This window comes from Caretta caretta, chromosome 3 (assembly GCF_965140235.1).
Source record: "Caretta caretta isolate rCarCar2 chromosome 3, rCarCar1.hap1, whole genome shotgun sequence".
Taxonomy (NCBI): domain Eukaryota; kingdom Metazoa; phylum Chordata; order Testudines; family Cheloniidae; genus Caretta; species Caretta caretta.
The window spans coordinates 126201941-126217574 of NC_134208.1; the positions used below are offsets into that span (position 1 = coordinate 126201941).

A 15634-nucleotide genomic window follows, 5' to 3' on the forward strand; every position below is an offset into this window, starting at 1 on the left:
ATACACTGATACAAGAACATTCCTGCTAAGCAGAAACATTTGGCAGTTAGCTACCTTTCACACGTTAAAAGTCTGTGGACAAATTGCAAATGACACATCTCTATATTGCACCATTTAGTAAAAAGTTCTTCCAAATAAAACCTTTAAAAACATAGGCTGTACAAAAACCCAGAAAGTAAATGAAGGGAAAACAAAATCATACCTTACTTACTCTAAAACCATACACGTTTGTTGTACCCTTTTTATTAACATGCCCACAACACAGCAGAAAAACAATTCCCTTTTCATACCATACCCACAAATACTGAGAAATTACCTACTTCCTATTGGTAACAACCCATCAATTACTCTCAAAGACTCGCTTGCGTAGGAAGGGAGATTGGGGTGAAAGGAAGAGATTAATGTAATAGAAGTCAGTGTAGTGTACTCTAAAGTTGAACATTATAATGTGAGGTATTGCAAAAGAAACAATTCCCATTCTATTTTGGACCATGGAAGAATTGTTTTTCATGATTCAGCACTGGACAGATTTGCTTTTAATATAAGCCTAAAGGACTAGTGGACAAATTGTCTCTTTTGTGCAGAAGACAACCTCAGGGTTTGGGAACGATTGAGTCTTTTGGTGCAGGTTCCAAAGTTTTATAACAATTAAAACACAAAAACTGTCAACATCACATGTCAAAATATTCAAAGTAAATATCCTTCAATAGACCTATGAGTCTATGACTCTAAATCAAACTCCAAGTTCTCAAGCAACATTCTTCTTTCTTTGCCTATCTGTAAATTTCTATTATCACTGAAGGAAATATTTTTCTGTCAGTTTGTATGTGTATGGACAAATTGATGTTTACTGACATTTACCATTAAAAATCTAATCCTTTCAAGTCTAGGTGTAATGTAGCTGAGTCTGGATGGCATAGTTGCCCCTCCTTCTGGGAGATTACCTCTGGAAGAAGAGGTACATATATATTGGCAGATGAATGGACAGATTCACTGGGGCTGAATATCAGAACTGATTATCATGGCTGAATACTGTCTGAGCTTCCAGATGTCCCTTGGTATCAGCGGGATAGGTAGGTTGATGAATATTATTCCTGGAGCCCAGGGGATCAGAAAGGCATTTGACAGAGATCTTGGGATCTGGCACCCTCTGGAGCGGAACATGTGGCATTTTGTGTTCTCATTCTTTGCAAATAGGTTTATAATTAGGTGATCTCACTTGTCATATGTCCTGCATGACGGTGTCTTTGACCATTCATGGTCATTTGCAAAATGTTTGCTGCGGTGGTCTTCCAGGATATTCTGCAGCCTGGCTGCAGAAACAGAATTAAAGGCACAACTGTAAAATATGCGAAGAAAAGATAGTACAAATAGTAAGAGGCCATTATGGCTCTTTCAGGAGCTCCTTAATTACCTCAAAATCAAAAAGGAATCCTACAGAAAGTGGAAATATGGACAAATTGATAAGGAAGACTACAAAAGAACAGCACAAGCACATAGGGACAAAATCAGAAAGGCGAAGGCACAAAATGAGTTACACCTAGCAAGGAACATAAAAGGCAATAATAGATTATTTAAACGCAGAAGGAGCAAGAGAAAGATGAAGGAAAGCATAGGTCCTCTATTTAGCAGTGAAGGAGAGCTAGTACCTGATGATATCAAGAAGGCGGAGGTGTTTAATGCCTATGTTGCTTCAGTCTTCATTAAAAAGCTTATTGGTGACCAGATACTCAACACAATTAATATTTACCAAAATGGGGAAGGAACACAAGCCAGAATAGGGAAAGAGTAGGTTAAAGAATATTTAGATAAGTTAGATGTATTAAAGTAGGCAGGACCTGATGAAAGTCATCCTAGGGCAGCATTTCTCAAATGCGGCCACCATGGCCGCATGCAGCCAGCCAACAGGGGCTTTTCTTGCAGCAACAGGCTTCTGGGTGGTGACTGGGGCGGGGGAAAGAAGTGGCTCCTCCCCTGGGGCTGCCAGGAGAGGTTGGGCCCTGCCCACCTCTGGAGCCACAAATGCCAGAGGAGCAGGAAGCCGGTATGAATTCCCCACCTTCCTGGGGGCAGTAGCGGGCGGACTTCCGGCTTCAGCCCTGGGGTGGCAGGCTCTGGGCATGTGGTAGTGGGTTCAGGTGCCGACCCCAGGCTCACAACCCCAAACATTGCCCCGGCCCGTGCTGCCTTCCCCAGTCCCCCGTCAATTCCCCCATTGCCCCTGCTGCCTCCCTATCCATCTCCCCATTTGGACTTAATTGTACTCTGGTTTGCTGGGGATGAGTAAGTCTGCTGTGAAAAGTGATATTCGTATATTTGTTAATATCACTTTTCAGTACCTCTCAGCTAGCTAGCAGACTTCTAGCTAGCAAGTCTAAAAAATAAAGAAACCAAAAAAGCAAAAGAAACAACAACAAAGACAAGAACATGCAAAGCACCTTATATGTGTTTCTATTCCGTTTAGGTTCAGTAACGAATAGAGACAACCATACATTATTTTTATTATTGAGTCTGCAAACAAAACCCTACATAAATAAATTACAATGATTTGGACATGTACATGTGCATATTTATTTTTTTCCCTAAAATTAATTAAGTATTTTAGGAAATATTGTCAGAGTTGGTGGCTGCACTCTGAGGCCCCAAAGAATTTGTTGTGAGAATCCCTATCCTAGGGTTCTTAAGGTAATAGCTGAAGCAATCTTAGAACCATTAACAATTATCTTCAAGAACTAATGGGGTATAAACTCATGGGTATAAGTAAAGAGCCAGAGGACTGGAGAAGGGCAAACAAAGTTCCTATCTTTAAAAAGGGAAACTAAGAGGACCTGGAGAATTACAGGCCAGTCAGCCTAACTTTGATGCCCAGAAAGGTACTGGAACAAATTATTAAACAATTATTTTGTAAGCCCCAGAGGATAATACAATTATAAGAAATAGCCAATGATGAATTTTTCAAGAATAAATCATGCCAAACCAACCTAATTTCATGCTTTGACAGGGTTACTGGCTTAGTGGATAGGTGGGAAGAAGTAGATGTGAGACATCTTGATTTTTGTATCTTTGACACAGCCCCATACGATATTCTCATAAGCAAACTAGGGAAATGGGGTCAAGGTGAAATTACTAGAAGATGAGTATGCAACTGGTTGAAAGGCCATACTCAAAAGAATAGTTATCAGTGGTTTGCTGTCAAACTGGCAGTGGATATCTAGTGGGATCCCATAGAGATCAGTCCTGGGGCTGATACTATTCAATGTTTTCATTAATGACTTCGAAAATGGAGTGAAGAGTTTGCTTATGAAATCTGAAGATAACACCAAGATGGGAGGGGTTGCAAACACTTTAGAGCACAGGATTAGAATTCAAAATGACTTTGAAAAATTAGAAAATTGGTCTGTTAATAATAGGGCTGTGGCTTTCTCCTCTAAGCAGGTGCTTAGACATCTAAAGATCTCAATGTTGCTCAAGAATATTTAAATGAGCACAGAGCCTCATCGATCTTAATATTAAATAAAGTGACAGCCTTCAAATAGAACACCTTCTATTGTTGTCTGTACCTCCGTAAGCATGCCAGAAAACTGTAACCTTCAGGATCTCCTGTTAAGAGATGGCCATGGAAACTCAGAGACAAGAGACTTAAATTCTTCCCTGCTGTGATGATATTTGTCTATGAATTTAGAAGCATTGTCCCAATTCAAATAATCCTATTTTGAAGTCGCTTCTAACCCTATCTGTGACACTCTGTACCTCAAAGCAGCACCCTGGAACCCTCATATTCCCCACTGTGATATGATTATGACAGGTTTTGTACAAAGTGTGCCTTGTGAGGGATCATTTGAGACATCATGATCTGCTGAACATTACCATCCAGTTGAATTATGTGTGTTAGCATTGTATCTGAAGTTATGAAGTTTTGCTATGTGTGTGTTACTGAAATATGTTGAAACGAGGAGAAGTGGGTTTTAGCCCACAAAAGCTTATCCCCAAATGAATTTGTTAGTCTCTAAGGTGCCACAAGGACTCCTCGTTGTTTTTGCTGATACAGACTAATACAGCCACCACCCTGAAACCTGAAATATGTTGAGAGTCTGAGAGATAGCCACAGCTGGCCTTTCAGTGGCACAAAGGAGAAACTAACACCCTCAAGAAAGATTTACATTCGGCAATGTGTTGCTGGCCCATTAAGGAGAATCCGCTCACTCAGTAAGCCGCTCCTAAAGCACTTAGACAATGGGAATTGCTTAACTCAGAAGGAGACATAGAACATGTGATCCCTAACTCCATGTTTAAGACAGTATCTTTCCATGCTCATGGATTGGGGAGCGGAGGGTAATAAATTGGAGTCTGTGATATCAGCCCAGGGCCTCTCTCCTCCCCCTCCTGCTCTGAAAGCAACAAGAACATTCAGTAGAAAAGACTTTGCACTGAAGAGACAAGTCCCAGCTGAGCACAGAATTAAGCCTGTGTATTAAGAACTGTGAATTGCTTACAACACCTAGTAGGGTGAGAAACTGCTTGATTCAAATCTTGCTTAATCTGAAAAAATGTAGAATTTAGACTGCAATTTTATTTTTATTTCGTATGTAACCAACTTTGGCCTCTATGCCTACAACTTATAACTAAGGCTAAGATTTTGTCACAGTTATTTTTACTAAAAGTCATGGACAAGTCATGGGCAATAACTAAATATTCACGGAAGCCCGTGACCTGTCCCTGACTTTTATTTAAAAAACTATGACAAAATGGGGAGGGAGGAGGTTCCAGCACCCACTGCTTCTGGGCTCTAGAGTTCCCCCCACCCACGGTGGCTGAGAGTGCAGGGTTTCCCCTGCTGCTGGCAGCAGCTTAGAGTTGTGGGGTCTGCCCGTGGGAGCTGGGAGCTGCAGGGACCGCCCCCCAACCCGTGCTGGCTGGGGGCTGCAAGGTTAATTATGGACACCTGAGTGCAAATAAGCAAAATCTATGACTTTTAAAAACCTCTTCAGAGGAGGGCTGAGAAGCAGGCAGCAGAAGGGTTGTGTGCAGAAAAGGGGAAAGGTTCTCCTAGATAAACAGGTGTTTTTTTCTATAAGGGAAACCTTGTGTTTATTTCTGTTTGGGGATGAGGCCTTGGTTCCCAGAATGGGTTAGTAAGGGTGGCTGACAATTGGTAGCCAGCATAAGAAGAGGCAGTACTCCAGTGGGAGTTAGGACGGGGGGAGGAGGAGTGGTTACAAAACAAAACAAAAAACCTCTTGGGCTAACCCTAGGGCCTACCCTGTAAATGCTGAAAATAAACCAATGCTAAGAATTAAACCTCCAGAGTCAGACTGATTTACTCCAGACAGACCAGCCACCCACCAATGCCAGAAGGAGAAATGCTGAGCCCTGATGTGTTGAAAGAGGTGCACTGTCACAGCACCCAATAGGACTAAGGCTGGGGGGAGCTGTCAGGGGTAGGGAACCAAGGCGAATGCTCATGTTTGGAACCACTAGGTCTAGGGAAATAATACTTTGTCCTAGATTCCCCATCACAGCTATAGGGATCAAATAACTGGGACCTTTGAGAGCAGATTGGTGATGTTTCCCTGATGTGCTCAAAGGCTGAAGAGGAGAATGAGTATTCTTTTTCGAGATGTGAAGCTACCTTCACTGGGTCCCAGGCAAAATTATAGTGTCAGATCTGGCCTGCTCCAAGGAAGCACTCAATCCCATAATGGTAGAGGTGCCCAGTCCCAGGAGTGATACTCTCACAACACAGGAGAGTAGTGGTGATTTAAGTAGAGATGACACACTAAGGCGAACCAGCACCATAAAGGCTTTCAGAACTAGGAATAGCAGTACCGAGGGCAGGTGAAGAGAGGCTGTCGGTACTGGAGCAGTGGGCACTGAGAGTTTCTGTGCTGACAAATCAACATTGGATAAGACATGAAACTCATTCTGAGGCATTAACAAGCCGTGGTGCCTGACGGGGTACAAGAGGAACCCATCTTGGGTCTTGAGCTACCCTTTAAAGAGGCAACATGAGGAGATTTCTGCCTTTTCTTGCCAGGATCTGGTGATGGTCACCTAGATCTATGCCCCTTGCAGGAGTAGTGCTTCTTCTTTCCTCTGACCTCAGCTGTTTTACCAGTAATGGAAGACATCTTCCTAGAGACATAAGCCCTAGAACTATGAACCAAGCCTGACCTCTCCGAAGCACTTCATGAAGAGGGTTGGCCAGGTGTGAAGAAGAATGTAGAGGAAGAATGTATAGCCCTCTCTAACAAAAAGAGATTCTTGTGAGCCTCTCTTGCCTTCTGCCTTCTCTTAGAGAACAATCTACAGAAGGCACATTTATCAGGAGTGTGTCCCTCTCCAAGGCACAATGGGGCACCCTGTATGCCCATAATTCAGCAGCAGCATCACATCAGAAGATGGGTAGCTTTTAAATCCAGGAGACTTCTGCTCAACAAGAAGAGCAGGAGCTGGTACTGGGAAAGTCTCATAAGAAGAAGTATGAAAGAGCAAGAGCGAGAGATTTTGTGCATGTGTGTGTTTTGTTTTTTTACCAGAGAAGACTGCAAACTACTACTTACATAATTAACCCTAACAGCTATTTAAAAACTATTTACAAGACAAAAGTTAGCCACACAGTGAGTGAGAGAGATGGACACCGCTAGGATTCTGACTCACAGCCACTGGTGGTAAAAAGGAAATAAGGGGCAGATGAGGTAGCCCCATACTTTATATCCTCACTTTAGGGTCATTAGGACTCCTAAGGTGCAAGATGCCACTGCTGGTCAAATGAATCTGAACTCAAGTGCATGGGATGTACATGCACGCAGAATGGAAAGCACATCTCAAAGAAGAGAAAGAATTAAAAGATGAAAAATTAAAGCTCCTATTTTGCAGAGCACAGACCAAACTGTGGAGACTCTCTGAAATAACAGTATCCATAATTATGTTTCTAATTTATTATTAGTCTGATTATTGAAATTCTCTGGTGTGTGTTTCAATGAAACTGATATTGTCCTTAATGTAAACACACACAACAGTAGCTTCTGTACCTGCAAGGTCCCTGACGAAGCCAGGTTTGGAGAACATGCATTCTGCTGTGTCAAAGGGAAGTGTGTTTTAGTATGCTCTGTTAAAGTTCTTAGCAGATGCTCACGGAGCATAGTTATAGATTATTTTTAAAAAATCAATTACTTTATTCACAGTCTTTGAAGCTTCAAGAAGACGAGTAACATCTTAGATAATTTCTGAGCTACTAGTCTGGGGCAAAAGAAAAGCACGGCAATAATTTTCTTTAAAAATAATCCCCCTGCCCCCTTTTATCTTGCCATTGTAACTCAAACAACTATAAGGATGTTGCTTACCCTTCACCCTGCCCCTCCCAAAAAAACAACTTTGGCCAGAGACCATGCATGGAGTGTGTCTGCCCAAAAGTTCAATTTTTTCAGAAAATTAAGAGCATGTAAACCAAAGAGTTATTCACTCAAATTATTTGCAAGCTTAACGATAGCACTTACTGTCAAGTGAATGCTATAATATACAAAAATTTAATTGCAAGCTGAATTTGTGTGGAATGGATCTGTTATTTTAATTGCCTTCTTATGTAGATTATTATTGAATACACCAGTTACATCACGGAATGCCACCATCTGTCCACACACTGACTTTACAGCTCTTCATGCTTACTTTGAGAGAGACTAGTTAACTTTTCTGCCTAATTTTCTTGGAATTATATATATAAGCACATACCAGAATGTTGCAAAATTTCAATTTTAGAGACAATTCCAGGTTTAGGAAAGAAGAGATAAAACTCAGCCATGTCTAGAAGGCACCACTGGATGTCCTTCACATGCACTTAAAAATGAAATGGAACTGCAGATTATGTTACAAATCATATTTATAAGTATGTGACTCACAGATGTGAAAGATCCTAATGTAACCAAAGCAGGAAGAGTCAATGCTTCAATTTTTCTACTTTGTGATATATTACAGTGGTTCTTAACCTTTCTGTACAGCTAGCCTGCACATTCCTAAAATTGTTCCTCAACAATAAATGTTAGCGTGTCTTCTTTCTGTTTGTCTTAGTTCTAGGATAATTTGTTCTCTTCATATTACTCTTATTTTGTGTTCCTCTCATTTGTTTGCATGCCTCAGAATTGTCTGTCATTTTGTTGTGTCTCTGTTCAATATTTTGTTCTGAGTCGTTACTAGATAGATCATTTGCTATGATAAGTGAAATTCTAAGGTCTTTCTTCTCTTTTCCTGAATCATTGTATTCAGTCTTTTGTGTATGTGTTTTTCATATGCATTTTTCCATTCTCTTTTGGTGTCTTCTGTTTTCTTCTTTTTAGTGCCAAGGGTAGAAAGGGAAATGTTAGAATGTTGTGAAGGCCTAAACCATAATGGGGTTCAAGAAAGAATTAGGTAAGTTCATGGGGAATAGGTCCATCAATGGCTATTAGACAAGATGGTCAGGGATACAACCCAATGCTCTGGGTGTCCCCAGCCTCTGACTGCCAGAAGCTAGGTGTGGGTGACAAAGGCTGGATCACTCAATGATTGCCTGTTCTGTTCTTTGTTCTGAAGCATCTGACACTGTCAGAAGATAGGATACTGGTCTAGATGGATCATTGGTCTGACCCAGTATGGCCATTCTTATGAGAAGGAAAAACAGCTGGCATGCATTACAATGGTGCAAGTCATATTTTGCACATGTGACTACAGGCTTCCAAGAACAACCTTAATTTCAAAGAACTGAGCTATTTGGAGTAGTTTTAAAATATGAATATCTGCCTGTACAACTCTGCAGAGCCAAGAATATGTACAACCATACCTCCCCAGCATAGAAAAGAGAATTTTCAAAGCCCAATAGTGAGCATTCTTTCAACTCTGAGCTTCATATTACTTACATATGGAAGGCAATCACTTATTTCTGAACTCCTTTTCCATTGTGCTCAACAGCATTTGCTTACTATAGGTATTTGGTAAACTTACATAATAGTAAATATGAAACAATCAACACATGTTTGAAAAGGCAATCTAGATGTTCAAGTAATCCTCTAAATTTGCATAATTATATTTTTATATAGCTATTGGGCAGAGATGTAAGTATATACAAAATCTGACATGTCCAATTATATCTTCATTTTATTGTTGTCAAGATACACTAAGATTTCACTCATTCCAAAATTTCATACTTATCAAGCTCTATGCAACTCATTCAGAGTTTACATTTGCAGCTGAACATCAGAAGAAAAACATACAGTAGTGACTACTTCTCATTATAATAGCATCCATAGGATGTATTCAATATGTTAGTTTCTTAAAAGATTATGACTTTTTGCCATTACAGCTAATATATAGCATATGTGGCTTTCTTTCAGAAATAAAGATTTCTTTTGGCTTATGTTTATCTAAAACATTTTCCTTTGCAAAGTCCAAAATGGAATAGCTGAAATATTTTTGTACGTACAATGGTCCATTTACGGCAATTGCTTCCAAAGCTTTGTCAGGATCCTACTCATAATAAAATATCCTGAAGATTAAATTAACAAATATGTATAATTAATAACATTTCTCCCATTATTTATTAATTGTGGTTTCCTCATCTGTAGACTGGGGAGTGCAATACTTTCCTATCTTCCAAGAAGGTTGTGATCATTAATGAATGTTTGTATAAAGTTTTGAAAATATAAAAAGTGTTATATAAATGCAAATTAATAATAATTTGAAGGAAATGATTTCTCTTCTCCTTGGTTACAGTTGTTCAGATGTCACCTGACCAGAACGAAGGTTGCTGAGAGGCACATTTATTTGCCTGATTTTGTAAATAGCTTCAGCATTTTTCCATCTAATTTTTGCGAAGTCCTGAAATGGCAATATAATGCCACCCAAGCAAATCTGCACCCCTCCCCACAAACAGTTTGAAAATACACTCATGAATATACCTAAAATCTGGATTTGGACATTCAATAAATATGCAAAAACATGCTTCCTTATTGGGTCAATGGAAATCACAATTATTGTTTCTGAAACTTTTAACTTTATCTCCTTCAAAATGTTACTTATAAAATTTTTTGTTAGATTCAAGAAAAACTTGGCTCAAAATCAGAGACTTCTAGCTATCGCTCACAAAAATATAAAGAAAATCTGTAACAATCTATACACTGACTTCACGTTTCAAGGAAAACCAAGGTTTATTGACCCTAGAGTTGTCAACTGTCTAATCACACAAAACCAAACAGCCTTGCCCCGCCTCGCCCCTTCCCCAAGGCCTTGGCCCTGCCCTGCCCCTTCTCACTCCATCCTCCTTCCCTCCGTTGTTGCTTGCTCTTCCCTGCCCCGGCAGGGCATTGGGTTTTGGGAGGGGGTGGGGCTGGGGGTGGGCCCAGGGTTTCAGAGTGTGGGAGGGGACTTGGGCTGAGCCTGGGACAAGAGGTTAGGGTGCAAGAGGGGGTGCGGGCTCTGGGAGGGAGTTTGGGTACATAAAGGGGCTCAGGGCTGGGACAAGGGCTTGGAGTGCAGGAGGAGATGAGGGGTAAGGGCTGTGGGAGGGAGTTTGGGTGTAGGTGGGGGCTCAGGGCTGAGGCCGGAAGTTGGGGTGCAGGAGGTGATGCAGGGTGTGGGCTCCAGCTGGGAGGTGCTTACCTCAGGCAACTCCCGGAAGCTACCGGCATGTCCCTGCAGCTCCTAGGCCAGGCGGCTCCGCGCACTACCAATGCCTGCAGACACTGCCCATGTAGCTCCCACTGGCCATGGTTCCCGGCCACTGGGAGTTGTGGAGCCAGTGCTCAGGGCGGGGCAGTGTGTGGAGCCTCCCTGATTGCCTCTGTGCCTCGGGGCCGCAAGGACATGCCAGCCGCTTCCGGGAACCGCACGGAGGCAGCCCTCCCTGCTGTGCCACCGACCGGATTTTTGGCCTATTAAAATCTCCCAGATTGCTTTCAATAGCAACTGGGAGACTGAGGCTGATTCCAGGAGACTCCTGGCCAATCTGGGAGGGTTGGCAACCCTAATTGACCCTCAAGGTCAATATTTACCTTGTCTTTGTTAACTGGTTGGCTCAATACAACTTGAAGCTTACTTCCACAGAAGTCACCATTATTAGAACGTTTTAATGTCACACCCAAGTGTGTGAACAAGCACCATAAGATAATGGCAGCAGAGAAATTCTAAGCAAACCAAAATAACTTCTACTTAAAACTGTCATGTTCTCTGAACTGAAACACTATCTGAAACTTTCTGCCACATTTAAGCACTCATATTCTTAACTCACACCATAACCTACATTTCACACGGAATATCACTCCCTGTACATATCCTGGCCTGTTGTAGAAAATCACCCTTTGCACAGGGTGGAAAGACACTATTGTAATCTAAAATAAGGATTTTCCTAGTAGCACCAAAGTATTTACTAATTTGTAAGAAGTCTGACTCAAATGAGTCCATTAGTGGTTACTAGGCTATTCTGCACCCCACCCCACAAAGCTCTCCGTACAGACATAGTATACACTTATGGTTCTATTGGGTATCACAGTTCCCATGAGTAACAGTCAAAATAAAAAAAACCCAAACTTTTAGCTCCATACTTGACACACAAACTTGATACAGAAAAATGCTGTTGTGTATGTGTAGATAAATTATAAATATAAACACTCTGTTGTGTATCCATTAAAGCTGCACTATACCTATACCTAAAACAAAACCACAAAAGTAAATGAAAGAACAACTAAGGAACCTAATAGTACGTACCCACCACTCCTTTTCCTAAACACAGGCATCTCACCATTAGAACAATCATCATACACCAAAGAAAATACACTGCATCTTAACTCTGCACACATAATAAGGCCATCCATGCAGTACTACCTTTCACAAACTCCTTAGCACCATTACCACAAACAAACCAGATTCATCCACCACTATCCTTTCTGCATTGTTATAGAAAATCATATTCACTCGTATTTGGGAAAGTGGCAATATTCCATATATTTAAAATGGGGAATATCATTCAAACTAGTATTTTAAAAAAACAAAAACACAACAAAAACTATTTATTGCTGCATATACGGAGCAAAATCAGGCTTTTTTCCCCAACCTACTATACTGCAACCTCATGTACAATTTGCTACTGTGATCCAGAACTTTACTAGAATTCATTCTTTCCAAGTGTCTCCTTTGCATTGACTCTCTGACGTCTGGATGATGTTTTTCCCCCGATGAATTTATTCACATTTTTCCAGAAAAAATATAATTGTTATTGCCTGTCAATATTTTTTCCTGGTAATTTTTATTTCTCTTCATTCCTCAGTGTTTGCAATAATTTTATTTAATTTCCTCTGCAGACCTAGGTTCCAGTGTTGCAAACTACTGAACAAGCAAGGACCTTTCATCTCACAGCTCCACTAAATTCAAAAGGGTTCCAAGTATCCATTCAGGTACAACAGCTTGTAGGACTGAGGCATTAGTTAACAAGTTGGTTATCAACAAGTCCAGATCATTAAAAGGAGAAGAGCTCTATGTAGCTGTAAGTCTGTCTCTTTCACAATAGAAATTGATCCAAGAAAAGATATTACCTCACTCACCTTGTCTCTCTGTTAAGTATAAATTAAGCCTAATACTGATCCTGCAGCAGCGCAAGAACCTCCCCATAATTCAATACATTGCTTTTTATAATTACCCTTTGCTTACAATCCATGTGTCACTGCTCATATCCAAACCCATTTTAATTCATGTTGCATGTAGGAATTTGCGAGGTAACGTACCAACTATTTTACTGAAGGCTACATATTATGTGTTGCAGAACCTCCTTTCAGTATTTTAGCAATTTTAGAGGTAAGAAACAAAATTATGTTTTCAATAAACTTGCACCGATGTAATGTTTGTAATGATTAATGGTTGGCCCAAATGTTCATATTTATTCATTTTCAGTTACAATTATTGGACTAAACTTCTACAAAGAAATACCAGTACATTCAACCAGAAATAGCTAACAGCTAGAAACATAAGGAATTCCTAGCCTTTTTTTTTTTACTTTATTAAAAATTTTGCAACCTTGACATGTAAGCTACAAAATACAAGTTTTAAAAAATGAAGCCGGTTTATAAAACCAATCTCCAACCTGTTTAACATTAATGTTTAATCACAATTAATAAGATTTTACCTTCCTGTCTGTTGTTTTTTCTCTTCAGCCATTTTTCCACTGTCTCAGCACTTACACTTTCTGACACAAATTCATCCAGTACCTGGGGGTGAAGAGAAAGATAGGCCTTCACTTTTTCATCTGTCAAACCTGCAAAAGAGAATATTAACTGATTACATTTTTATCACATTATTCCTTATAGAAATGCTTAGAGACCCCAATCTGGATCAGGGCTCCCAATTGTGCTAAGGGCTGTAAAAATACACATGTACACATGGTTCCTGACCTGAAGCTAAGGTTGCCAACTTTCTACTCACACAAAACCGAACACCTTTGCCCTGCCCCTCCTCCGAGGCCCCACCCATATCCTGCCCCTTCTCTGAGGCCACACCCCCTGCTCACTCCATCCCCCTTCCCTCTGTCGCTCGCTCTCTCCACCCTCACTGACTCGCTCATTTTCACTTGGAGGGTATCAGGAGCGCAGGCTCTGGGTAGCACTTACCTCAAGCAGCTCTGGAAGCAGCCAGCACGTCCCCCTCCAGCTCCTATGCAGAGCAGTGGAGGTGCAGCCAGGCAGCTCTGTGCGCTGCCCCATCAGCAGGCACCGTCCCCACAGTTCCTGGCCAATGGGAGCTGTGGGGGCGGTGCTTGGGGCGGGGGCAGCATGCGGAGCCCCCTTACTATTCCTACACACAGGAGCCAGAGGGGGGACATGCCAGTTGCTTCCCCAGAGCCACATGGCATGGAGGCTAGCAGGGAGCCTGCCAGCCCCGCTGCACAGAGTCACCTACCGGACAGTCAACAGCCCGGTCAGCGGTACTGACCAGAGTCTCCAGGATCCTTTTTTGACCGAGTATTCCAGGCGAAAACCAGACATTTGGTCACCCTACCTGAAGCGTTTACAATCTAAGACAGGAAATGACATGCAAAGAGTGGGAAAAGGGGATATGGATCCATTCATGGAATATATTTCCACTATAAGGAGATGCACGGAAGAACACACAAAGGCTGTTACGGGGTTGTGGGAGAAAAGTATAGGCAGGAAATCAAGGCTGGAATCGCCGGTGCAGTGATAGGAGACATGTAGGCAGGTTTGAATGAAAATGGGGAGACAGTGGAGCAATTTCAGGGGCAGCACGATCTAAGAATGAGGATTTTAGCAGATGCATTTTGTTAGATTGGAGAGAGGGGATGTGAGAGGAGGAAACTGCAGTAGGTGGGGTGTAAAGGCCTAAATGGGGATTTTTTGAAGCAAGGACAGAGATTTTAGAGACGTTACAGAGGAACAACCAGCAACCTTTGGACACAGCCAGAGGGGGTAGGGTGAAGAAGAGTGAGGAGTCAAAGATCACCATTGGGTTACAAGCCTGAATGACACGATGGCTGGTGACAGTGTCATCAGTAACACAGAAAGCGAAAATAGGGGTGGTTTTGAATGACAAATCAAGAGTTCAGTTTTGGCCAGGCTGAACGTAAGCTAACAGTGAGACATTCAGGACGATATAATTGGAGAGACAGGCTGAGATGTGGGGTTGGATGCAGGAAGGTGGTCGGGGTAAACATGTCTCATATACAGTGCTGTCATAAATATAAAGGGAAAGGTAAACCCCTTTGAAATCCCTCCTGGCCAGGGGAAAGCTCCTCTCACCTGTAAAGGGTTAAGAAGCTAAAGGTAACCTCGCTGGCACCTGACCAAAATGACCAATGAGGAGACAAGATACTTTCAAAAGCTGGGAGGAGGGAGAGAAACAAAGGGTCTGTGTCTGTCTGTATGCTGCTTCTTGCCAGGGACAGAACAGGAATGGAGTCTTAGAACTTTTAGTAAGTAATCTAGCTAGGTATGTGTTAGATTATGATTTCTTTAAATGGCTGAGAAAAGAATTGTGCTGCATAGAATAACTATTTCTGTCTGTGTATCTTTTTTGTAACTTAAGGTTTTGCCTAGAGGGGTTCTCTATGTTTTTTAATCTAATTACCCTGTAAGATATCTACCATCCTGATTTTACAGGGGGGATTTCTTTATTTCTATTTACTTCTATTTTTTATTAAAAGTCTTCTTGTAAAAAACTGAATGCTTTTTCATTGTTCTCAGATCCAAGGGCTTGGGTCTGTGGTCACCTATGCAAATTGGTGAGGCTTTTTATCCAACGTTTCCCAGGAAAGGGGGGGTGCAAGTGTTGGGAGGATTGTTCATTGTTCTTAAGATCCAAGGGTCTGGGTCTGTAGTCATCTAGGCAAATTGGTGAGGCTTTTTACCAAACCTTGTCCAGGAAGTGGGGTGCAGGGTTTTGGGAAGTATTTTGGGGGGAAAGACGCGTCCAAACAGCTCTTCCCCAGTAACCAGTATTAGTTTGGTGGTGGTAGCGGCCAGTCCAAGGACAACGGGGGGAATATTTTGTACCTTGGGGAAGTTTTGACCTAAGCTGGTAAAGATAAGCTTAGGAGGTTTTTTCATGCAGGTCCCCACATCTGTACCCTAGAGTTCAGAGTGGGGGAGGAACCTTGACAAGTGCC

The 15634-nt window shown here is 41.6% G+C and overlaps 1 protein-coding gene across 3 annotated transcripts in view; it reads right to left on the bottom strand.

Annotated features, from left to right (window-relative positions):
• PDE10A (phosphodiesterase 10A) overlaps nucleotides 1-15634 on the bottom strand; it is a 568598-nt gene that overhangs the window by 152893 nt on the left and 400071 nt on the right. For all 3 annotated transcript variants that reach the window (XM_048844032.2, XM_048844031.2, XM_075126851.1), the window contains exon 2: nucleotides 13142-13270. In XM_048844032.2, the coding sequence (XP_048699989.1) occupies nucleotides 13142-13270 (129 nt within the window). The remainder of the gene's footprint in view (nucleotides 1-13141; nucleotides 13271-15634) is intronic.